This window comes from Rhipicephalus sanguineus, chromosome 6 (genome assembly GCF_013339695.2).
Source record: "Rhipicephalus sanguineus isolate Rsan-2018 chromosome 6, BIME_Rsan_1.4, whole genome shotgun sequence".
Lineage (NCBI taxonomy): Eukaryota > Metazoa > Arthropoda > Arachnida > Ixodida > Ixodidae > Rhipicephalus > Rhipicephalus sanguineus.
Window position 1 is genome coordinate 166349508 of NC_051181.1, and position 27138 is coordinate 166376645.

General features: G+C 45.9%; 1 protein-coding gene across 3 annotated transcripts in view; it reads left to right on the top strand.

The window, feature by feature from the left end:
* LOC119397003 (phosphatidylinositol 4-kinase beta) overlaps positions 1–27138 on the top strand; it is a 152398-nt gene that overhangs the window by 43908 nt on the left and 81352 nt on the right. For all 3 annotated transcript variants that reach the window (XM_037664415.2, XM_037664417.2, XM_037664416.2), the window contains 2 exons: positions 7624–7758; positions 25548–25639. In XM_037664415.2, the coding sequence (XP_037520343.1) occupies positions 7624–7758; positions 25548–25639 (227 nt within the window). The remainder of the gene's footprint in view (positions 1–7623; positions 7759–25547; positions 25640–27138) is intronic.

Here is a 27138-nt window from a genome sequence, read left to right on the forward strand (position 1 = left end):
CGGCTTAAATATATATCACCCTAATAAAGTGACAAAAACAAAGCAAACCTGCAGAACGATGTCAAAGCTTGCTGAAAATGCACAGACGTCCGTTTCGGCGTGATAAAGCAGCCTTCCCAACGCGTGAATTGCAGGCGCTGAACTTCTGACAATGTGCAGAGTTCAGTTGAATTCAACAAACCGCACAACGCTAACAGTATAACGCGAGTGTGAACGTTCAACAACGACGGGTAGGTCTCACGAACACGGGGAATCAAAACACAAAGTTGCTTCACCTACAACTGTAACTGGACTTTCACAATGCGAGAAGACGGCGAGTAATCATTACTGTAGTCGCTGCGTGCATGCGCCGCGTTACTTACCGATTCAGGTAGTCGAAACGAACGAAAGCGATGAACTCAGACAGCCAAAATAGAAGGCGAGACAGCGCTGTCAGCTATCCACGCTTGCCGCCTTTATTTCTCTTGCGACACGCCCGGGAACCGATACAGTTTCACACGTGAATCGTGTGCCTTGGTGTTGTCTGCACTGTTGTGGCAGGCCACTAAACCGCAATACTTCGGACCTCGCTTGCGCTTCCGCAGGGTCGCTTCTGCCATTGCGGAAATGCGCTGCTTCGCACAGCAAGCCTCTCGGTTCAACGTGCCGAGCTGACGGCCCCCCAGTTACCTGCACCGACAGAAGAACACGTGCACACGTTCTACCATGAAAGGGGCTGAGTCGGCCGCGCATGCACTACAGAGCTTTCCGACAGAGCCGCAGCGCGGCCAGCGTGGCGCTGTCGTCGCGCCACAAACTTGAGCTTGGGTTTCATTTAGTGTGATGCCCACCAATTCCATTTTACAAACCTAATTTGCATGACACGCAGCTGGTTTGAAAGCAGACGCAAGCTTTGTGTGGGGGTGCATTTAATACCTTTGAGCGTTTCATTTGACGAAAATGTAGTGCAAGGTAGTGCTCTCAAGCACAAGCAGTCAGCATGATTTCACACTTTCAACGTAGGATCAAGCTTTAATGCTTTTGATGGCATCCACGCCTTCAAGGTTACAAGCTTTTGTACTCAAACGGTAGTAAATGCTACGGTGTTCCTCAACAGCTGGCCAGAATTCCGTGCTTTCATTTCAGTGTTTGAGGTCCACAAATTTATTTGGACACGAGCCATTCGGCTGCATATAATACATATATCGGCACGTAAGTAAGCAGTACTTGCGCCAGTGTCCTTTACGTCGCAGGCGTAGGGCTAGCTCAAGCAACTAAATCTTTAGCATACTTGCACAGCACACATTTAATAAGAGGCAGCTAGATTCTGTCTATTTAAATATCGGCTTAACTAAGAGCAGCACACTTTCGCTTGCAAAGCATCATTGTGACAGAATTAAAATCACGCAGATAGCTTCCAAAGGGATCAATGAACGATACCGCAGGTGATACTCTCTGATAGCACGCTTTTGTGAGCAAGACACATTATTGTAAGAGTGCTCATGAAAAAAAGTTATGTTCCGCGAAACTACTCGCAAAGCGTACTCTATTATGTGATGCATGTTAAAATGATGAGTTTTCACGAGACTTTATGCGCAACTTGTAATATGTGGCAACAAAACATCGTTTCACTCTTTTGCGAGCTGCACTGCAATTACGACTCACGCGTACTACAGCGAGGACGTTTTTTTATCAAATGTAAGAGCGTAGGTACCTGACTACGTTGCTTCCGCAGCCTGCTCAACATGTACTGTATACAATGTGGACTTGCATGAGCAAGGTATTCTTGATGTTCTAATAAAACCAGTGAAAATGCCCAGGCTAGAAAAAACGCAAAACACTCTCTCCGACGAGCTGAGTTTTGGGAGTTTCGCGTTTCCTCTGTGTAGCGTCTGCCGGCATGGCAGCCCGGACAGTTGTTTCGTCACGTGTGCGATAGATGGTGCGATGCACGATGCAAATATGGCGCTACGCGTGGAATTCGCTGTGTTCTGGTCTATACTCCATCTCAGCACTACCAAAGCTACGACGTGTAATTAAGTCACATGCGCAGCAAAACATAGTTCCCAATACAGTTGCCTTAAAATTCGCAGAATTGAGACATTTGCGCTTGTCTAGCACGTGTTACATCGCATCAATACGTGATATGTTTATTCTTCAGAGCATATACGTCGTATTTTTTTAACTCTTTCGGTACTGTGTAAAAAAGAGGCAATCGGGAAGGGGGTCAGAAGTTTTTTCTTATTAAATCAAGTCATTGTGCTATATTTCTGCTACGTACATCAAAATGCAGCTAATCAAATGGCCTTTCGCACAGATTGGAATATCACCCATAAAGATTATGCATAGTAATAATAAAGAATGTCCTATTGAACACTTGCTGCAAGGACAACATAAAAAAGTGTGAATAAGCATAGATACTTGAGCGACAATAGTATAGACGGTTTCAAGATTGCGATAGCAGGAGCACGTGGTGTACCCCAAGAAACTTCTGGTCACCTCATTTGTTATTCTGCAACACCGAAGCCTAAAGCGTTGTTTTAAGTTTTTTCAGAGTAAGGGAATACTCTTTTCACATAAAAGAAAGGTGCTTATAGTTAAGGACTAACTCTTTTAGTGTTGTGTGTAGCTTAGAAGAATATTTAATTCAAATATTTTGCTAGACACAGGGAGAAAACACAGGGAGACACAGGAGGAGAAGCCTCTACGGGCTACTCGCCAAGGCTTTTGTTCCCAGCCAATTCTGCTAGCCAACGCCAGCGCACGAAACCGGAAGCGGTCCAGGGCCTGTGTTAGTAAACAGCGAAACCGTCAATAGTAAAAAAAATCCAAGATATACAAATCATGCCTCATTGCCCCTTTTCTTACTCTGAAAATTTTGGCACACATAGCTACAGCACTTTTTTTGGTGTGCTTCTAAACGAGTGCAATACTCATGCCCAGTGGGGCTTGTGCCACTCAACGAAGCAGTTCCGTGCAGTAGTGAAAGACGAGTGTACTTGACAGGTACTGAAAAACAAACATCTGTTTTTAACTCGATTTCCTTCTGCTTATAACAGAGCTTGCAATTGTTGCGCCTGCCTACATTTTCTGGCTTGTGGAGCGCATGACTCGCGGATAGGGATGGAGGAGTTGAAGCAGTGTGGGCTGGCCTGGCAGAGTCATGATTGAGAAGCTGATGGATGAGCTCTTCTGCAAATGCTTGTTGAGACTCTACCAAACAGAAATAAATCAGTGTAAACAAACAGAAAGCCTGTTTGGCTACTCGCGAGAGAAGCGGATGTGAAACTATGCACACCTACGAGTACTGGCTGAAGTCCCAGGTCGATCCTCCTCCGAATCGCTCTCTGAAATAAAATGTGAGCTGTCAGTCACCTTTGGACACGTCACTGCTAGACTTATCAAAAAAAAAGTCTGCCATCGAAGCAGCGGAATCGCGCTTCATGTCGGTTTCATTGCGCGGCCTGACGAGATCCTGATTCGCTGCCGCCGCTGCTCACAAATCTCTCTCTCATATGTCTCCACTTTCTGGAAAAATGGCACACTATATCAAAACCAGAAATCTACTGATAAAACTACACGCTAGATAGCAATACTTGTAAAAACGCGCGAAACTGAACTTGGAAGCACGTGGAAAGCCACCAATCATATATGAACGCTGCTGCAATGGGGCGGTCGCGAAAGAGATTTGTTGTATCAGTTACCGCCGGTAACTCTGGTTACATATTAACTAGAGCTGTGCGAATAGCAAAATTTTGGGTGCGAAGCGAATTCGAATAATAAAGATTGAGTGCGAATCGAATCGAATAATTTTCGAATATTTCTCAAACATTTTTCGAATAATTCGAAGTGAAATTACAGAAAAAGTTGCAGAGAATCCCTAAGTATGTTCTTGTGAGATAGCAACATGAAAGTGTTTCTTTTCGCTAGGTTGGTGAAGCACTGGTGGGGTCATATTTCATAGTTGTCTTTCTTATCAAGAATGAGGCAATGTAGAGGCCGAATGGTATTTATGTACATGATTTGGTGCAACCAAAGTGTTGCCGACAACACTTTACACGTGATAGGCAGAGATGCCATTTCCTCAGCCTCTCCTCCTCTTTCAACTTCTGTGGAAGCCCAACTGATGTGGCGGACAAAGGTGTGCTCCCTTCAAGTCCGGAGTTCCAAATCTGCCTCGTAGACGTCGATATATAAGAACATATGAAATTTTGGATGCTAAAAAGCTTCGGCGTCCGATTTTTCGGACTTCCTGCCCAAATTTCAGGTCCAAAACAGCATTGAGCCCCCAACTCTGCCACATCTTTCATCTCCATATTGGAACCAGCGTTTTCTTGAGTTTAATACATTTGCGAGCGTAGCGGAGCTTGAAAGGAAGCTTTGCCGCAATACGGGGGTTGACGAGGTGAAGCATATTGAAAATCTAGGGACCACTTCCAATCGGACGTTGGCTGTCTCTTGCCTAAGTTCGACCGTAACGGAGCTTGAAAGGCAGTTTTGCCGCAATACGGGGGTGTGAGGAGGTGCAGCATATTGAAAATCTAGGGACCACTTTCAATCGGACGTTGGCTGTCTCTTGCCTAAGTTCGACCGTAACGGAGCTTGAAAGGCAGCCTTGCCGCAATACCGGGGTGTGATGAGGTGAAGCATATTGAAAATCTAGGAACCACTTCCAATCGGACGTTGACGGTGTCTTGGCAAAGTTCGACCGTAACGGAGCTTGAAAGGCAGCTTTGCCGCAATACGAGAGTGTAATGAGGTGAAGCATATTGAAAATCTGAAGGGGTCACTTTCAATCGGACGTTGACTGCATTTGTCTTTGGGAAGTTCGAATAGTTCGAATAGTAAAATTTCAGTGCGAATCGAATCGAATAGCAAACACTATTCGAAAAATATTCGAAATTTCGAATATTCGCACACCCCTAATATTAACATGGGCAGTGACCATGCAGACGCGCCCCGAACTTGCGCTTTTTACTTGCCCACAGCCCTGACAGCAACAAATGAACGGCGAAATGAGCCATTGCTTTGTGCCATTTCATTATGAGGACAAAGCATCAGATAATTTTTGTTATTGGCGAGATCAGCTGCTTGTTTAGCCATGCCTGCTAAGCCTAACGCACCGAGAATTTGATAACGGTTCATGAAAATGGCGCAATACACTCACGAATACATTGTTGTCGAAGCATCAGGGCATAAATCTAAAGCTTCAGTTTGGAACTTATGGGCCACATAGCAGACGACGACGTGATAAATTTGAGGCGGAAGGTACCAGCGTCAATGGATGCAGCCTTGTTCTCTTATTGTGGCAGCACGTTAAAGAATCCCAGGTGGTCTAAATTTTTGGAGCCGTCCACTACGGCGTCTCTCATAATCAGGTCGTGGTTTTGGAACGTTAAACCCCAGATATTATTATTATACTTTATTCTGGCACTGCAGTCTGCTTGCTTTACTCGCCCAACACATGCGAGCAGACGCCAGGGGGGCGCTGAGCAGACGATGCGGTGTGGATGGATACATCGTAAGGAATTTTCGCCCTTCCTATTGGCTAAGGGGCCTTGTAGCCTCCACGGTGCTGAAGGGAACTTCTGAGACGGAGTGTAAGTACGAGTCGGTAAAACGTGCATCACGCCACTTATATATTACACATACACACTGTTACAGATCGCCAATGTTGTGATTTCACAGCTTCCTTCGTCACTTCTCAACCTGCTACTTAACAAATGATTGGAGCAAAAATGTTTCAGCACGCTTAATGGTGCGGCTGCTCCAAGGCTCACGGAAATCATTTCCTCGGTTGGACGGCATCAAGAACAAAATCGCAGCCACTAGCGAGATTCGTGAAGGGAGAGCTTTCCTGACTGATTTTTACACTCCTCCCGGCGCCTTCGTCAATCGCCGCACTAGATGAGAAACGTAGTTTGGGGATCGAGAAAACACGCACTCGCAGCGCTCAACACAGCCGACGAAACAGCAGCACTGACAGCCTGGCAGAAGGTGGCCAGTGACATCACTGGTACACGCGGTTACCTGACAGTATTTGTTCACAAGTAGGCAGAGTACATCATGGGGCCCCCGTAGTGCTCTTTGAAATCGTAACATACGAGCATGTTACCTGGCCGTGCTGGGGAGTGTTTTACGGAAAATAAATAATGAAAATAGTAGGCTTGTGCGAATAGCATACTTTAGGTTCGAAGTGAATAGTAATTTAGTCGAATAATTTCGAATTGGATTTGAATAGTATATATCACATATTATCAAGAAAAATGAGCATATTTGACATGACCCAACTAACCTGCACAATATTTTTTTTTTAATTGAAACAAGGCATGTGCAAATGTCATTCTTTTTAGTTAAAAGGAAGTGGAAGCAACTTTGAATAGTAGCAGGATTTTGCTTTCAGTAGAATGCAAGTGATAGCCTGTAAAATATGTTACATTTTAAAATTTTGTACACTTAGAGCATATAAGTCGGCATAACAAGCTTTTAAACTTAGAAAATGATGAATCAGCGTGAGAGTAATATGGTCATTTAAGGGGGTACATGGCACTTAAAATTTGTTTCTTATTTCTTGATCGATTGGGACGAAACAATATAATTAGTAAAAAATATTTCTGTGCCTTTGGGGAGCAAGATTTTTTCTGAACTGAGAGAGTTACAAAGTAAATCAGCATGTCACCATAACCTGGAATCAGAACTGAGTGCAGTACTTCAACAAAAGTGGAGTTTCTAAACCCATTAGAACAAGAGTTACGGTGCGTTAAACATTCGTGAATGAAATCCCAGCTTGAAATTGACGCACTCGTAAATGTTTAATGTACCATAACTTTTGTTCAAATGGGTTTAGAACATCAATTTTTGTTGCACTGCACACAGTTCTGATTCCAGATTATTGTGACATGCTGATTTACTTTGTAACTCTCTCAGTTTAGAAAAAAGCTGGCTCCCCAAAAGGCACATGAAATATTTTTCATTTTAAAAACTACTCATTATACTAGAAAAATAATTGCATATTTTAAATCAGCACACAAATATATATAAACTCGCCAAGTTTCATCAAAATCGATCTAGAAGTTAGAAAATTTCAACACCAGTGTCCCCTCTTAACCTTAAAGTGGGGGTTCGCGGCAGTGCGGATTTTTCCTGAAAAGCTGTATTCACAGTATAGAACCCCTCCACTGCAGTGAAGCCACCTTTAGAGGGGGGGGGGTACATGCTGACTAATATGCACCTATTCGTTGGAATGTTCGAAATGCTCGAATATTGGCACAAGCCTAGTCAAAATAGGCGTTTTTCTCAGGTAGTCAAGGCCTTCAGCATGTGGCCCCCCCCTCCCCCCTGAAAAAAAATTCCTGGCTATGGGCCAAAACAGAGGTTCATAAATTTTGTGTCACCACTTCTTCATGTGTGGCAACCTCATCATATTCACACATGATTACTACGAGACATCACAAGTCGAGCAACATTCACTGGTTTTGTAACACCTGCATTTATTCTTCCTCAAAAGGGTGAATGAAGCCTTGGGAGAAATAGGACCACATTTTCATAAAATATTCTTGAGGTTCGGAGAACAAAATACACGACTTGCCGAGTTGCTCAAAAACGTGCCATTAAACAGTGTAGCTATTTTGTCCACTTATGCAGGTGCAGCAAGGACACGGACTTTTCCCTGCACCTGGTGTGGCTGCTGTCGGCCTTCTGCTCGGACCCCAATGCTCCCCCTCGGAAACGCTCACAGGGCCACCAGCTCAAGCAGCTCATACTCTCTGAACATTTCCGGTGAGGAGGTTAAGGCCAAGCACATGTACACTTTGTCAAACTTTCAGCAATGAAACCACATGAAGCTTAGTACTTGACTACAGCCGGGGGGGTTGGGGGGTTTTATTTTTATTTTTTAGGTCCTTTAGAGTGACCGTAAAGTGACAAAATTGAAAAATTTCAGGGGGGTTTGAACCCCCCTCCCCCCAAAATTCTTGATTTTGCATTTGTATATATACATGCACACAGAAACACGCACGAACAAAAGTATAGTTGACCCCCCCCCCCCCCCCCCCCGAAAAAAATTTCCGGCTACGTTTCCGACTACAGCTTGCCAAAAGTATGAAATTTGCACTTACCTGGCCATGTGCATGCGTCACTACACAACCACAAAACACCTTATATCTCGTGGGAAGAAAAGGCTTTCGTTCCTTTGGCGGCAATAACTGCTGTTTCCAACCACTGTCTGTTCATCATCTGAGGAGGCAGTTTTTTTCACCAAGTGCAATCACCCTGGGTAGATTTTTTTTATTTTTTAAGTCCTTTAGAGTGACCGTAAAGTGACAAAAAATATTTTTCATGGGCATAGACGTATTGCTTGTTCAGGAATAGTAAAAATAAAAATAAGAATGAAGTCTATATTAATAATTAAAAAAGTGTGTTCCTTGGAGTACTGTAAAAACTGGAATATAGGTCGAATATTTTTTCAAAAAACAGCCCTAAAAAGTCGACCTCCATCTTATATACCGGTCATTGGCAGAAAAACTTTGCAAGTCTGGCCACTATGGGCAACTGAAGTCAACCACCTCCATCGCCATCGCAATCATTGGCATCGCTTTGTTTACCACCAGCCTTGTGCCGTGGGCAATCTCATTTTGCGTTTTTGTTGTTGTCTTGTGAATCTATTTGGACTCCGAGGTGCTTTTTTTTTCTTGTTCTCGACTGGTGGCCGATGGCAGTTCACCACAGCGTTCAAGAAAACAGCAATCGAGTTCGCGTAGGCACGAAGAAATCTGGTCTGAAGTGTGTGAAAGGTGTGTTGGGATGCTAGCGCACGTGAATGCAAGCGGGAGCCGTGAGTCACAAACAATAACTGAAAGTTTATCTTTGCACGGGTGTTCTCGCCGGATACTGTTTCTTTGTTGCTTCCTGCGATGCCGGCAGGGCTATGATGGAGTGCACCACAGAAGCAGTCGCTGCTGGTGGACGCTGAAGGATCACATCACGACACGCAGCGATCAGCAGAAAACTGTTTCGGTGCTAGACCGCAGCGCAGCTTATCCAGAGCTGGAAGTGGAGGGTGCACAGTTTAACCAGGAGGTGCGCTTGCGTCGTGATTGTTACCGGTGGCCTCAAAGGGCATCCAAATCACAGCTGTCAAGACGGTTGTGACGTTTCACGAAGATAATGCTTGAGCCCATCTTTTGGCTTTCTGCCATGTGGAACTTACGTGTAAAGAAATGGCATTTTGACTGTGCACCATTTCAAATTGCGTTTGTTACACGGTAAAGGCGCGCGCCTTTCTAATACTTTGGCTATTCCATGTACTTTTTTTTTTCGATTTTCAGTAGTTGGAAGGGGGGGGGGGGTTGACGTATATTCCGGTTTTTACAGTAAATATGTTTAAGGGGAGACGTGGCACTTTAAAACTTTTTTTTAATTCTTGACTGATTTTGATGGAACTTTCATAGTTTAGGAATGTTTATGTGCTGATTTCAAATATGCAATTGTTGTTTTCCTATGATAAATAGTTTCCAGGATATCACAAACACCTACTTCTTTGTTTAAGGCCTAATTAGCTAATTAACAGGGTGTCTACCGACCGGGAAAACCGGGAATTCTCAGGGATTTTGGGTAGTCTGGAAATTCTCAGGGAAAACTCAGGCAAATTGTGCTCCCATCAGGGAAAATCCACAGTAACTTTATTGAAAGGCGACGAAAGTCGCGGTATAGCGCTTGCTCGATACTTTGTGAACGCATTTTTCAAATCAAACGGCCGCTGCGGCTGCGGGGAAGTGGCGCACCTCGATGCTGTCATCGCCTTAGGAGCGGTGAAGTGGGAGAGAATCCGGCTAATGCGTGGCATGCGGGAACCGCGAACCACGACACATCGTATCGCGCAATGTTGTCAGGGTGTTCTGTGAGTACGCGGTGTAGTTCTGTAATCTTTCTCGCGCGTGCTGTGCGTTAGCGTCCGATATGGTCTTTTTGTTATCGCCGCGTGCCAAGTAACAAGCATGATTAGTTGTAGAAGCGGTAGCAGTAGATGTAACGAGCTTGAGTTATCTCGCAAGCGATCGCGATCGTGCAGGAAGCGGATGCCTTCGACAAGGCTCGCATCTGGCAAGCCATCCCGATCGGCGAGAAAAAAGACGCTTGTTGGCTGTTATCGGAGAGCTCACTTGCTCTGATCCCGAGCTTCAAAGATGCTATTTAGGACTCCGTGAAGAATATAATAAATTTCTAGGCGAGAGCTAGCGTAACTAACGGGCCCATTCACAGCAAGTGAAAGCTTTTTTCTTTCTTTTTTTCCCGATGAGGGCACTGCTGAAACAAGTTTTAGGCAGTAGACCAATATTTTTGGGGGCTGCAGCTCCCAATTACCAGCCACACCACGGGGGTGTTTGCTACAAACCGAATTACAAAACTTTTCAGAGCCAAGGCATAGCGGTGACCGTAATTCGCGACACCGGCACTGGTCCCACTTTCTCGATTTGGCGCGCGATGTCGGAGAACAGTAACGTTTCCACCATAATCGGATGTGCCGTAATTCAGGCTGTTGCCGTGCTTTCATGCGATCTTAGCCCGCAGCTATATTGCTTTTTTTTTGCGATAGCAATTATGTAGACTCTCCGACGCGAATTTTTTGCCTTCGCCATGATCTTCCTTATCAAGTCCAAATCGCGATTACATCACCCCGCGCGTCGTATGCTCCATGTGCGAGTGAAAGTGCGCGAGCGCTGCCGACGAACGGGGCTTAAGCAGAGATGAACCGAGCCGACCGTCTCATTCGCGCGATGGGCACATGGAGATAGGAGCCGGCGCGTTGGGAAGGTGGGGGGGGGGGGGGCTGCGTGAGTCCGACAGGAAGTGCGTACTTTGTACCAGCGGGCGTGGTCGCGTGTGCCGCGGTATCTTTAGTGGGGATCAGCAGACGGCTCATACCTTTCTAGGTGTTGAGCTCTAATTGCAAAACCTCTGTTGAAGCCATAGCAGTGGCAGATTCCAGGGGGGGGGGGGGGGCGGTAGCGGCGATCGCCCCCCTCCCTTCAGTGCCTGTCATCCACCTCCTTTGTCAGGCTGCTTGTCGAGTTTGCCCCCTTTGTCAGGTTGCTTGGCCCGCCACTGTCCAAAAGGGGTAAACAGAATCTTGTCCCTGTTCTCTACCTCTCATTGCTCTACCCTTTCCTGCTTCCCTAAGCACATTTCCAACGAAGGCTTCTTAGGCACCGCCATAATCCCCTCTGGGCTGTTGTAAATATGCGTGGCCCACCAAAATGCACTGCTGAGCGTTGGCTTCAGCCTTTGTACCCCCCCCCCCCCCGCCCATCCGCCCCTGAACCCTGAGCCATAGATCATAAATAGGGCACTTCTCTTAGTGCAGCGGCTGCGTTTCCTGAAGGAGCGAGGTGCTAGCCTATATTCATATAAAATTCCTCTTTGTTGCTATCGGATTTACTATTTTGCTCTCGCGGTGAAACTGTGACTCTCTTTTTCTAACGTGGGATGGTTTTCGATGTTGTGCGTTCGTGGAGAGCAAATGGTTCGGTTGGGCAACATGATAGCAAAGGCGTTGCATTGCTCTGGGCAACGCACGAGGATTTGGCAACAACCCGCAGCAGCACAACAAGTGCAATTCCACAGTGAATTAAACCTGCATTTGTTTCGTCTTTACATGTGGCACTCTGGCAAGGCATCTAACTGTGATTGCTGCATCTCAGGCTCAACAAAATTGATTTTTTTCACGCAAAAACTAAAAAAAAGTTTTTTCATGTTGCCATATTAGTCGAGCATTCTTGTGTCATTTTCAGTTTAAGATTAATCCTTCAGTAACTATGCCTTGCACGAAAGGTGGAATTTCAGTTTAACGAAGTTAAGATATAACTAGGTGAGTTGCCGCTTTTACCAACTTCGCTATATTGAGGTTTATCTGTTCTATGTACTATTCAAATGGGATTAAGTCGTTTTCATTTTCTAACATGCGTATTAGAGAGAGACATCACGGAGCGATATGGTCTCTACCCATCTTGACATAAAACAAAGTTCTGTTTCACTCAGGGAATTTCAGCAAAAACACTCAGGGAAAACCTGGAAAACTCAGGGAATTTAGAAATGTCAACTCGGTAGACACCCTGATTAACCACAACCTGCACACCAATGTACAATCCACAGAATACATTGAGAATGTTTGTAGTGTGTCGTAAAGTATAAATCATTGTTTTAGGACATTTCCAAGCAGAGTTGTGGGCTGTTGCACTCAATTTAAAAAACGCCCCAATTAATACTCAAAACTAAACCTTGATTTAGAACATTTTTCTTAAGAAAGTACTATAACAAAATTTGCCTTACGACACATCACATCTATTTATCTTAGCAGCGAAAAAGAAATCATAATGATAACCCAGACAGAACAAAAGATATTGCTCCTCCATTACAGATGTGATGTGTCGTAAGGCAAATTTTGTTATAGTACTTTCTTAAGAAAAATGTTCTAAATCAAGGTTTTGTTTTGAGTAATTGGGGCGTTTTTTAAATTGAGTGCAACAGCCCACAACTCTGCTTGGAAATGTCCTAAAACAATGATTTATACTTTACGACATCTGTTTATCTTAGCAGCGAAAAAGAAATCATAATGATAACCCAGACAGAACAAAAGATATTGCTCCTCCATTACAGAAAGAGCATGAAAAATTGCTTGCCGTTTGCCCTCAATTTAAAGGGCAGGATGCAAAGTTTTGCTTTTTTATAGTAAGGTCTGGATAGAAGAGGGTATGCAGCAATGAAAATTAGTAACTAGGTGCACATTGATGTCAGGAACGTGCAGAGATGGCCAGCGAAAACTAGATTTTTCGGTTGATTTTCATTCCTTAAAGGGACACTAAAGGCAAATATTAAGTCGACATTGATTGTTGAAATAGCGGTCCAGAAACCTCGCAGCGCTGCTTTTGTGCCAAGGAAGTGCTTATTTTGAAATAAAATCACGTTTTTAGTGGTCCGCATCGCGTTAGCGCGCTTCAAATCTCCCGCCTGAAAATACGACTCTCATACGTCACTGCTGCCATGCCCAACGTTGCCCGCTTTTACTGCGCGGCCGCCGACACTAGTAGCAGCCGAGCGGAAGTAGCGGGACCCACAGTAGCAACAACGGCGCTGCGGCAAAGACTTGCTCGGATGGGCACATTCAAAGCCGTCACCAAGTTGCGGTTGGTCTCGTAATCCTCAGTACGAAAGTGCAGCGAGCACACACGCAGAGGTTTTGACTGTTTAGCACACTGGCGCAATGGCATGTCACTAAGCCACTTCAAGCGTAAGGGTTCATTCCGCGGCACCCAGTGAAAAGACACACCGGTTTCCTTGCTGCAGCACTGGCGTTGTGCACCATTCGGGCATCCGGCAATATCACACGCATGCGGCATTTTGTCGAACTTTCTGTCAGAGCGACCTTCACGAGCGCGCAAAACACGCACGGCAGTACGCGATCCCGAAACTACCACTGAGACGGGCGAGGCACAGTTCGGCGAAAACGGAACCTTTGAACCACGCGCGCCGTTCCCCATGGCAACGCCACGGAGAATTTGTTTTCCATGAATCAAGCGGAAACGAACAAACAGCATTTTACTACGTCTTTTGATGCTCGGAATGTTCTTTTTTTACTGCTGCTAGTTTGATTACTAGTGATTTATTGCAGGCCGACTTCCCTACGTCATCGGGATCACTTCGAAAATGTCCCACTCGTGGCGCTCGTCATGTGATACATTTAGCTTAATTTCTCGGTAAGTAGGGCACTGCTGTTGATAATATTGCTGTTTTAGAAGTTGTCATACATTGGGCTTTCACTCTGACATAAATTGTTATTTGCCTTTAGTGTCCCTTTAAGTGCCACGTCCCCCCTTAACGGGCTTAGGAAAATGGACAAACCAAATTACTGTCACCAGTCAGAATCGTTGTGCCTCATGCGCTCCTGAGAATATGCTCCTAGGTTAGGTTCTAATTTTGAACTGCTTAGTGATTCCTTGCCTCAACAACTCACGTTGAAGGAATTTGATTCGAATTTGGTATTCAGTCAGCAGTTCAATTCAAGGAATTGATGCTTGACTCACTCACAGCAGAGAAACTGGTGCATGTCATGCCCACAGAGAGATCAGGTCTGTGTAGGACTGATGGTAACCCTTTGTGTTATTGGTACTGTGAGTTGATCCGTTTTTGTGATTCTCAAGAAAGAAAATACACTGGCTTGGTGACATCATTCAGATACTGCCGGCATAATCTGTACATACCGGCATCTGCCTATGTACTACTGATGTCACAGCCCTTAGAGCAATATGCAAAGTAGTATCAAGTGGTCACCCTTTGAGAGGTTAGAAACTACAGTAAAACCATGGAGATACAAATCTTGTGGGGTCGGAAAAATATTTGTATCACCAAAAACCATGGAAAATTGACATGTAACAAAAAAAAAACTGGCGTACGTTTCCATTAATGGTTCCTTAGAGCTGCAGCAATGTCATATAAAGACATGAATGACTGCAAGTAAAGTTTTTACACGCTAGTGATTATACTGGTACTCGCAAGGCGCATGTGCTCGTGCTGTTACAGGTGCTGTGACCTGTCACAGCTCGTAGGCTCTTCCTAGTGACACCATAGTACTGTGGCCGCACACGATTGATGAAGCAGTGATAGAAGTGCTGCTCCAAAAGAGAAATGCTGTTTCAAAGTGTAATATTTGTTAGTAACTGCTCCGAACCTGCTCCGAAATGGCATTGGGAAACTAAAAACAATGAACTTAAATCATGTGGCCATCCAGCGAGCCTAAACAAAATAAAAAACAAGCTGTATATAGTACCATTATCCTAGTATGCAGTGTGCATCTTACCTGCATTCTAGCATATTGACAATGCCACAAGTACTGGCACTATATATGTCTGACTTGGCTCTATATTTGTACGTGACAGACTATTTTGGTAAATTGTATGTGAGATTAGTTTGACATCATACTAATTCCATACCAACTTCTGCTGTGACGACTTCCATGTGTGACGATTACATTTATCATTTTACCAGCTTAGACCTCATTTATGCCACAAGAACTGGCATTTTAAGTGTATAGCTTCTTTAGGTTTTTGTTTGCTTGTTTTTTAATTTGGGATGCTGGCTGTGTTGGTGCAATATGAAAATAACATATTGCTTTGATCTCGTACCAATTATAAACTGCTGCTTTGACGATAGTTACATGCGATTGTGACTACTTTTATAATTTGATGCTCAGTTTTGTTGCTTTTATATGATTTCTGCCACAAGTACTGATACAGTCGAACCCACTTATAACGATGCCAGATATAACGATCTATTGGTTATAACAACCATATTTCGGTGCACTTACAATTTTCCTGTGCTACCCATTGTAATTGCATCCACATGTAGCAAACATTTTTCAGTCTTATGCTTTTACAACGAACACTTCAGTTGTTGGGGTAAAAATATGGCGTATACGAAGCGAAAAAAAATGTTGCAACGGGCTTTCTAAAGCATGAGAGGCGCACGCGTGCATGCCCTGCTCCAGTTTACTCGCGATGAAGAGACCCTAGATCGGCGAGCACCGCACGCTGCCAGTGAGGTCGCTCACTTTCCCGACGTTTCTTCAGGGGCAGAAGTGAGGAATAAAAAAGAGAAATAGGAGGCAGCATGAAGCCTTGTGGTCAGCTTTCACATGGCAACCTTTTCTGGTGCCGTTTCATAACCATCAACCCTTACCAACTCGCCCAACTATCAGTGCTACTGACTGCTAACGATGAACCTATGCCTTACAATGCAAGAAGCCATAAAATGCAATAAGCGATGACCGCGATAACTTTTCAGCGCTTAAAATTTCACTGCACTGACGCCACAATGTGCCGCAAAATGTCTGTCGTCGTTTCGGCGTAGGCGTGTGCAAGGTTCCCCTTCGAAGGGGGGGGGGGGGGTGAAAATTCATCGCAGTGCGCCCGCTCCCTATTAACTCAAAGTATGGGGCAGACTTTTTGCACCCCCCTCCTCCCTAGGTGACTAGGGGGAGCGCCCCCACCCCCCCTGCACACGCCTATGCTTTGCAGTAACGCCAGAGACCGGCCGATCAACGATTATGACTTCCGCGCGATTGCGGCGATGCCTTCTTGGATAAGCATATCAGAAGAGAGTGAAGGCGATGTGGCAGCCGGCGATGAACGTGCCATTGTGACTTATTGCCGACAACCTTACCACAATAATCTGCAGCTATCTGCTCGGCTGCACATGTGGTGTAAACTGTTCAGATTGACCGCGGTACAAGCAGCACAAGCGCGCAATGCTGCCGTTCGCAAGTTCGGCGCCGCTGCGCCGTGCGAGATAAAGTGCGCGTCGCTTCGTGGAAATGAAAGTAGCTTGCTGGTGTTGAGCATCATGGGCACTGAGGAACATCGTTGCACTCAGAGTGAGCGTATACTGCGTGCTTTATTACGCGACAACCCAAGCGCGCCGCACCTGTCGTGCAGGATCGTCAGATTATCATGAAGACATAGAGTGCCCGTCGCTTGCAAAATGCTTGTCTTCGCCACGTTGAACGAACAGGCTACTCACTGCACCCGTGCACGGGTGCGGCGAGTAGCCCGTGTTCGAAGCGAAGCGTGGACAAAGAACGCACAAATGCGCGTAGTACAGCAAGCAGCTTTGCAGTGATGGCGTGAGCCAAGTAGTCGACACACTGCATGCAACTAGCCATGGATAATCGGCTCCACGTGGCAGTACCGCGGTTCAGTGAAACAGTGTCAGTTCACTGCAAAGGCGGTTTAATTCACTCGTGCACGCAGGGCGCGTCGCTGAAAGGCTGAACTTGTCACCGGAGGAGTTGTTGGCACTCTTCAATAAAAATGCGCAGAAAAAAAAGGCGGCTTGGTTGCTAAGTGCACATTTCTGAGGGCGAGTCTGTTTACAATGGACTACTGACATAACGACCAGTTTTCACGGCACTTTCGAGTTTGTTATAAATGGGTTCGACTGTATTTTAAATATATTGCAACGGGTATGAGCCGAGCGAGGAGAAGAGGAGGAGGACGTGAACTGGTTGAGTCTACCGACGCCATCATTACCTGACCATCAACCTCGCCCTGTAAATAAACATAATTCAGCCGTGCCCGTAACAGTTTTGTGGTGGAGGTGCGGGGTACTTCGATCAAGACGATGAAGCCGCTGCCGCTAGGTCTACGCCGAAGCTGACGCCTCGCTCGACTACCTCCGACACTACCGGGGATCCCGATGTCGAACAACAGTGATCAACAGTCGTCTCCGACTCCTCCGGCGCGGGCAACCGGCGCCTGGATGCGTCGGATGGAGCCACGCCCTTTCTCTGGAAAACCCGGCAAGGACGTGGAGAAATGGCTCACCCACTATAAGCGTGTAAGCAAGTGCAACGGCTGGAACCCCGCGGCTCAGCTGGAGCATGTCGTTCTCTTCCTGACAGACACTGCGCTGGTGTGGTTTGAGAACCACGAAGAATCATTAACAACCTGGGACTGCTTCGCTACTGAGATCACAGAGTGCTTCGGCATGTGACCGACATGTTACGGAAGGGCGTTGTGAAACAGTCATCTAGTCCATGGGCAGCATCATCATCATCATCATCATCAGCCTGTCTACGCCCACTGCAGGGCAAAGGCCTCTCCCATGTTCCGCCAATCAACCCGGTCCTGTGCTTTCTGCTGCCACGTTATACCTGCAAACTTCTTAATCTCATCTACCCACCTAATTTTCTGTCTCCCTCTCACGCGTTTGCCATCTCTTGGAATCCAGTCAGTTACCCTTAATGACCACCGGTTATCCTGCCGACGTGCTACGTGCCCGGCCCATATCCATTTCTTCTTCTTGATTTCAACTATGATGTCCTTAACCCCCGTTTGTTCCCTGACCCACTCTGCTCTCTTCCTGTCTCTTAAGGTTACACCTATCATTTTCCTTTCCATCGCTCGCTGCGTCGTCCTCAATTTAAGTTGAACCCTCTTTGTAAGTCTCCAGGTTTCTGCTCCGTAGGTAAGTACCGGTAAGATGCAGCTGTTATATACCTTCCTCTTGAGGGATAGTGGTAGATTACCATTCATGATTTGATAATGCTTGCCGAATGAGCCCCAACCCATCCTTATTCTTCTAGTTATTTCACTCTCATGGTTCGGCTCCGCGGTTACTCCCTGTCCTAAGTAGACGTACTCCTTTACAACTTCCAGTGTCTCGCCACCTATCGCAAAGCGCTGTTTTCTGCCAAGATTGTTCTTAGTAAAGAAGAAGGATGGATCGTGGCGGTTCTGTGTTGATTACAGAAAACTAAACTCGGTCACAAAGAAGGATGTGTATCCGCTTCCTAGAATTGATGATGTCATCGACTGCCTACTTTTCGTCGCTGGATTTGCGATCAGGGTATTGGCAGATACCCATGCACCCAAACGACAAGGAGAAAACTGCTTTCGTGATGCCTGACGACCTTTATGAATTTAATGTTATGCCATTCGGCCTTTGTAATGCGCCAGCAACATTCGAACGATTTACGGACACTATACTTCGTGGACTTAAATGGGAAATTTGTTTGTGCTACCTCGATGATGTGGTGATTTTTGGCAGCACACTGAACGAGCATAACAGACGCCTCAGTCTCGTTCTGGATTGCATAGAAAAGGCCGGCTTGACCGTAAACTCAAAGAAATGACGTTTAGGCGAAACGGTGACGTTAGTACTTGGGCATCTCGTGGACAAAAACGGTGTGAGGCCAGACCCACGAAAGATCGAGGCCGTCAACTCTTTCGAACCACCTAAGTCCATGCGGGAGCTGAGGAGCTTCTTGGGCTTACACTCGTATTTTCGTCGCTTCGTTCCAAAGTTCGCATACGTGGCTCATCCCCTAACGTGTCTTCTCCAAAAAGACGTGCCTTTCAACTGGACTTTAGCTTTCGACGAGGCGTTCCACCAGCTAAAGTTTCTGCTAATATCGGGGCCTATATTGCGTCACTTCAATGCGTCCTCGCCGACAGAAGTGCACGCCGATGCTAGTGGCATCGGCATCGGTGCCGTACTAGTGCAGTGTCATCAAGGGGCTGAACACGTAGTGGCTTATGCTAGCCGCTCTTTCAGTAAGGCTGAGCGCGACTATACCGTGACGGAACAAGAATGTTTGGCAGCTGTTTTCGCGGTACACAAATTTCGACCATATATCTACGGACGCCCGTTCACAATCGTCAGCGACCACCACGCTTTATGCTGGCTGGTGAATCTCCGTGACCCAAGTGGACGATTTGCACGTTGGGCTCTTCGACTACAGGAGTACGACTTCGTCATCTTGTACAAGTCTGGACGTCACCACACAGATGCAGACTGTCTCTCCCGCCTTCCTCTGACGACGACCGAGTGTGACGAAGACAGTTTTGATGACTGCTTTTCCCCCATTTCTTCCACATTCCCAGACTCGATGACTTTCAAGACAGAACAAAAAAATGATATTGGTTTGGAACCACTATTCTTCGCTGCAATGCGTCCTGAAGCCACCGGTCGCTTTTGTGTCCGTGATGGCCTGTTTTACAAGACGAATTATTTGGCTAAGGGCACACGCTTCCTTCTGGTCGTGCCACAGAGTTTGCGATTGGAAATACTGAGAGCCATGCACGACGATGCGACTGCTGGTCATTTGGGGTTCATCAGAACTTTGAACCGGATACAGGAGCGCTTTTACTGGCCCAGAATGCGAGACACCGTCAAGCACTATGTCTCAAGTTGCGAACAGTGTCAACGCTACAAGCGCCCTTCGACTTCTCCGCCAGGTCTTTTCCAGCCACTGTCGCCACCTCGTCTACCATTTGAACAAGTGGGTATTGATCTTTTAGGCCCATTTCCACGATCATCTAACAACAATCGATGGGTGATAGTATGTGTCGACCATCTGACCCGTTACGTGGAAATGGCGGCCATACCATCTTCGACAGCTGCGTGCGTTGCAATTTTTTTGCTGCGATTTATCATTCTTCGGCATGGTCCTCCCCGTGTGATCATTAGTGATCGTGGTTGTCAGTTCGTCGCGGACGCCGTAGAAGAACTGGTTCGTCTGCAATTCGCAGTTCCGCCATTCATCGCCTTATCACCCTCAGACGAATGGGCTTGTACAGCGTACGAACAGAACTCTGACTAACATGTTGGCCATGTACGTATCTTCGGACCACAAAGACTGGGATGATGTTCTCCCCTTCATCACTTATGCTTACAATACTGCAAAGCATGAGACGACCAATTACAGTCCTTTTTACCTCCTTTACGCACGTCCACCGCTAAGCTGCATCAACACGATACTACCGTTTGACTTTCATAGCGACTACTCTGTCACCAGAACGGTGTTTCTTGCCGAAGAAGCCCAGCGGATTGCTCGCCTTCGTACTGTGGCATCGCAGCAGCGATCGAAAGAACACTATGACAGCCACCATCAGACTGTCTCGTACTGCAAAGGAGACTTCGTGTGGTTGTGGACCCCGCAACGTAAACGTGGCTTATGCGAAAAGTTTTTACCCCAGTACACGAGCCCATTCGTCATCGTTGATCACTTGAGCGATTTGACGTATGTGGTGGCACACTTGACGTCAGCTGGCCGTCGGTCAAGCCGGACCCAGCTGGTACATATTGCCCGTCTTAAGCGGTTTCACTCTACACATTCTAAGTGATTCGGACTCGCCCAGCGGGCTTCGTCTGGGAACCGGGGAATGCAACGGGTATGAGCCGAGCGAGGAGAAGAGGAGGAGGACGTGAACTGGTTGAGTCTACCAATGCCATCATTACCTGACCATCAACCTCGCCCTGTAAATAAACATAATTCAACCGTACCCGTAACAATATGTAGATCGTCTTACTTAGTGTTCAATGACCATCCATCTGCTTAATTATTTGTTTCTTGCGGTTTGCAGTAATTATTGTATGTGGGCTATGTTTAATAATAAATATTAATATTTATGAAATCTTTAAATGAAGCTTTAGACTCTCGGAGTCATTAAAAATATTTGCCATCTGCTCCAAAAACATTACTAGCTGCTCTACACTAGCATTTTTTCTTCTCCGAGGATACTTAAGTCTGCTCCAAAGCACCATTTTTTCTGCTCCAGAATCTGCTCCCAAAAGTAAAATGTCGCTTCCATCACTGATGAAGACCAGACAATTTTTTAGAACCACTGCCCTTTCTAATTAATATTTTCATTTTGCAGCATGGTTGGGGCTGTTTTTTGGGAGATTTATGGCCATGCCCACACGATCGGCAGGTTTGCTCAAAATTCAGGAGCCTCCCGGACAAATCAGGAGAGTTGGCAAGTGCACGTGTGTCCCCTACATTCGTCCATGTTGACGTTGCGAGCCCTATCTCCTTCACCAAGCCCATCCGCTTCCTCTTTTAATCCTCTCTCGTCCACCTTTCGTAGGATGTCCGATTGCGAGGACATGGCTTGCATTGACGTGGCAGGCAGTTGTAAACACAGTACAACAATGCTGTCTTGAGCACAACAACAGACGTCAATGCATCGGAAAAAAAAAAAAAGAGAAAGCACGACACCAACGCCATCTGTAATGTAAATGTGAAGGCACGCGAAGACGCATTAAACATCAAACAGCAGATAGCATGCTGTTAGCTGATAGCGGGCATAAATCAAGAGTGGCATTTGGATCAAATGTGCTCCTTGCCACGGGCTGCCGCCATATGCCAACGCTGAGCTCCATAGTCTGCTAACATTACGCTTAGCCACACTCTATAGGGGTTTCTTTATGAAACAAACATGAACACAACAAGCCGCGCGTGCGAACCTGTCCCTCGTTTGGATCACGCCGCGCACTAGAGGAGTGTAGTTACTCGCTACTAGTGCTACGCAGCAGCCCTAACAGTCAGAGCTGTAACCTCCTATCCCACGGTTCACGTTGAGTTACGACCGCGGCGGATTTCAGGCCAGTGGGGACAGAGACAAGTCTTTCAACTGAAGGTGTTTATTCACCTCAGATGCCAGTTGCAACAATAGAGTATAGCACATCAAGTTATGACCTCAGCGGCGGAGTGTTCCGCACTACTGGGGGAAACAGCCGTTAACAAATAGCAAGGACACATCGAGGGAATGATAAAGGCTCATCTCACCTCGCGTGGCTGCTTTTGCACTCCGGTCCGGGGCGGTGGTTCGCACTCCATGGCCGGAGCGCTGCAGGGGTTGATGGCGGCGGTGGTGCTCACGGCTTGGGTCCGATGTGGTGAATCACACCGTCCAAGACCGAAGACCCCGAGGCCCCCAAGGAAGCAATGCGCGTTCCCGGGGTCTGGAGAGGAGTCTCTCCAGAAAAGGGCAAGGAGGGAAAGCGGGGCATCTCGACCTCGGCCAGAGAGCAGGGCGCGAAGGGCAGCGGGAGCAGCACAGTGCCCTCTCCTACGCAACCCCCCCTCGCCTTTCTGCGTACAAACGTAGCGCGAAGCCGAGATGCCACCGTGTTGAAGGCAATGGGTTGCGTGTGCAACCCCACATCTCGCACACTTAAAATCGTCTTTCATCATGTGCACTCAAGGTCATGATGCCCGTGATGTAACTTCTTTCCGTGTGTAGCTCTGTGTGTAGCTTCCAGTGTGCTCCTCGGGACAAGAGATGAGAAACAGAGCTTAAGGTGTGTGACAAGTCCCTGCAACTTTGCTTGTTCTTGACAAATTTGAGTCATTTTCGCAGCAATCGCTTCGTGAGGCAATAAACTTCCAACTGAAGTCATTCGATAATCTCTTCAAAAAGTGGTTCGGGACCCCTTTAAGTGCAATTAACTCAACAACATTCTCACCAAAACATCGTATGTGTAAAATAAATGTATACTGCTTTTTTTTATTATTCACTGCTGTCCGTTAGTAATTCGAGTGATATGGTGGACATGGAAGTTTCAGTTCATGCTTGTAGTGCGCTGCCGGTGGACACGGACCAAGAAAGTTTCAGTGCTCTGCAACATTGTCCATGCTGCATTAATAAATTTCTTAGCGGAACATCAGCATTCCCGAAACATTAAAGTGTTCTGGGATACTTTTTTCTTCTTTTTGCAATGCTGTCTCCGAAATATCCCATTACGTCAAAGACCAATGTATTACTATCTGTATTTTAGGCTTCCAGCACATATATTACGATGTCTGTATTCTGGAATACCACATGCAAGTGTGTGGTATGCTTACAACAGCGTTATGCCGCATGCATTGTCGAGCAGATGGCTGGAGAGTCTTGTCGGGACAAGACCTTTGGCAATGAGTCATACTGGTACGTTTGTCAGTACACCGTCATTCGTTTCCAGTGCTTATCAGTAAAGGCATTGCCATAATCACACCCAAGTGAAAATGGTTGGTTGACTGGTCTCTGCATTTACTCTAAAGGAGGAAGACTCTTCGCAGCACATTGTGGCATCAGCCACTCAGTGCGTTGAGGGCCACTGTCAACCTTCATGCGAGATGTGTGGTGATATAGGACTTTGTAGTTGTGTGTGGTCATTTCAATGCTTTTGTTTTTGCCATTGCTATTTAGCTGTGTCATGCAAGCTTTTAATACAGTAGAATCTCGTTACAACGAAGTTCGCGGGACCGCCGAATTTAATTCGTTATTCTGAAATATCGTAGTACTGAAAAATGATGTCGGTAACGTAACACAACAGCGAAAATAACGTACCTTTGCAGGAGGTGCACGTGTTGGGGCATAAACAATGAACAAAAACACTGGGCAATGAGTGGAAACAATTTACTGCTTAAAAAAGTCGGTTATCTTCTGGCGAGTAGAAAGCAGGCCCTGGTGCATGTATGCCTCCACGTCCGCAACCTTCCTAAGGATGTCTTCGGGTACACCCTCAGCTCCCGAGGTACGACCGGGTCTTCTCAATGAACACCACAACATCCGAGCTGGAAGTAGTCTCTTCCGTTGTCCCAGACTCTGCATCTCCAGCGTTGCCTTCGTCACTGCTACAGCAATCTTGCTCACGCACTTGACTCACGATTTCTTCACAGGTGAGCTCTGCGGACGTAGCCGCTGCGCAGTCACTGTCTACGTAATCCTCGAAGGTTACCGCAGCGTCTACCGGGAGCTTCTCGGTAAGCTCATTCCAAAGCTCTGGGTCGAGCTCCGCTTCGTCATCGCAGTGTCGTGGCGTAGGGGCTGATAATAGGGCCTGACAAGGGCACACCGTGTTGTCTGGCATCCTTAAACCATGTGAGGACGGCGTTGTCGACGGTTTGGTAGTTGCCCAGCTGCAAGCGTTTTCTTGAGGGAGCCAGCTGTGATTCTCGATGTAATTTCACGACCTTCTCCCGATCCTTCAGTATCGTTGCCACTGTTGACGGCGTGATATCACGCTCCCTGCATATGTCCACTTGCTTTTTTGCAGCATTCAGCTTCGTCAGAATGTCCACTTTTTCCTTGAGTGAAAACTGGCATCGCTTCTTTTTAACGCTCATTGCCAGAAAAGCGACCGCACAACACGATCTCAACTTCGCAGCTCCAAACGACAGCAAATGGAAACGTGGTGAGAATTGCGGCAACAGCGGGACCAAGCCTACGACGTTGTTTGATTTGGTTTGACCAGTTTGACTGGTTGGTGACGCTCGCGTTGATGTCGACGCTGATGGGGCTGCACCCGTTGAAGCGGGTTTCCCGGCGCATATCTGCTGTAGATCATGATAGGTGTAAGCTTCAGTGATTTCCGTACCACCAAAACATTCACGGAACTTCGTAATAACGAAGCATCTTGTTGATTTCGGGGTTAAATTACGTACGTTAATCTGAAATATTCGGTATTTTGAAATTCGTAGTACTGAAAGTTTTTTACATGGCAATATAGGCATTTTGGTGGGAACTAAAAAAAAAAATTCATTAAACTGAAAATTTTGTTAATCTGATGTTCGTAGTAACGAGATTTTACTGTAATAATATCCAAGGTTTAACGTCCCAAAACCACGATATGATTATGAGAGACGCCGTAGTGGAGGGTTTCGGAAATTGCGACCACCTGGGGTTCTTTAACATGCACCTAAACCTAAGTACATGGGCCTCAAATATTTTCGCCTCCATCGAAAACGCAGCAGCCGCGGCCGGGATTCGACCCTGTGACCTTCGGGTCAGCAGTCAAGCGCCATAACCACTAGACCACCGTGGCAGGGCAACTTTTCTACTTGTAGCTTCTATTGTATGAGAGGAGTAAATAATGCCTGCCAGCTTGCACAGATAGGCATTTTGGCCGGGATTTCAAAAAAATTCGTTAATCTGAAAATTTCATTAATCTGATGTTCGTATAACGAGATTTTACTGTATGCATTAATGCTGGTCAGTGAAGCATCTCTGAAACTAAGTAATGTGAGTATCCAATGCATTGTTCTGTCCTTTTCTAAGTTCACATATCATCCATGCCAACTTTCGTGGTACTGTAGTGATCAAATTTAAAAATTTTGGTGCTGTTCTTGTGATGTCTGTCTTCATCATGCTGACACAGCTAAAAGGGTATTAGACACAGATCAGTTAGAATTAATTCAATTCGTTTCCAAAAAAAAGGGAGTGTAAAATTTGTGCAATTTGTCTTTTTTGAAGGCCACGTGTTGCTACCGTCCAGCAGATGTCCTCGTCACTCTTAGGGGTGTCTTCAAAAAAGACCCATCAGCGTTCCCTCTCCGATGCTACTGGTAAGCTCTACTATTCCTGTCATGAGAGACATACTTCGGTTCAAAAGTTAGTTTCTCTAGCTGACTGTGATCTCTACTCCCATGGATAGGACTACATATTCTGGATGTACGAAGGATGTGCTTACATAAAAGACAGGAAATTAACTCTATTAACCTTTTGAGGGTTGAATTCTTGCGTGAAATGCACTGCAAAAATGTGTATTTTTTTATTGCTGAATGAAATTCTTCACACAATTCTATTTGAGAAACAAATTGTCTAAAAAATTGTGCACGACCATAAAATGACAAAAAATTCATTTTTGTTGTTACATACACATGGTTTATTCGTGAGCAACATCAAGCGAAATCCTAAAAAAATAAAGCACTTATACGATTTGTTATAAATAAAAATTATGCGCTGTATTAAACATAGCTCACAGACATACAAAAATAAGCATACCAGAGTACTTTTCCGGTAAAGCATGTTCTTGCTTTAACACGAAAAATCGTCGTGCATGCTTTCGAGATGTCACTCCATTATCATCTGAGCCTGAACTCTTAAGTTAATCCTCGTCTAATGAACTGACATCCAATGAATCAGATTTTGATTTGGCACTTGGGGAATAGTACACATCGGAAGGATCGCCACTTGACTCACTAGCAGCAGAGCAACCGGTGCACTCTTCCATAGCGTAAGCAAACTGTGTGAGTGAGCACACAGAAGGAAACTGTATGGCTCTGCACCCGTCCGGAAAGCAAAACTTGTGAAAAAGCTATAATAATCCTTCGTCTTATTGCCAACAAGACGGAGTTAGATTTTCAGATTCTCCAAAACAGGAAACGTAACCATGGCAGCATCATTTGTGTAATTTAGCGCCGCACGGAAACTGATGTAATCGCTCGCGCCCTGGGGAGCAATAAACGAGAGAGTAACAAGCGGTCATCCTTTGAGAGATTAGAAACCAGACAGCCATCAGCGTTGCGGGCGCAAGAAGCGATAACCACCCAAAGGACAAAACCGAAACCAGCCACACTGCACGCGCTTGCATGCGCAAGCGAAAGCCGGCTCGCCGCTTTGGAAAGAAAAAAAAAATCGCATGAAAAAAAAAAGTTTAATGTATTCCCAATGTGTGGCAGCACATGCCAAGCAAGAGGAATGATCGAAAAAGGCACATGTTTTAGACAAAAGGCAATGACGTACATGTTCAGCGTAAGCCCTTTGGTGCCTGTTAGGTGATGTCGTACATGTACGGCATAAACCCTCAAAGGGTTAAAATGTGGCCGTCCAGTGGTGTCCACCATCAGCAACAACCCATATGGCACCAAAAGTACAACGTCCACCTCACTTTTGCAAAACTCTCGCAGAGATGGTATGCCATTACAAACTGTATGGGAATGTCACATACAGTTTATGTGACGCAATATGGTACGCCATACATACTGTATGGGTCTATAAGCTGCTTTCGCCACCTTTGGCGACTTCTGCCATTTCACATTGTTAGTGAACGTAGACAGTTGCT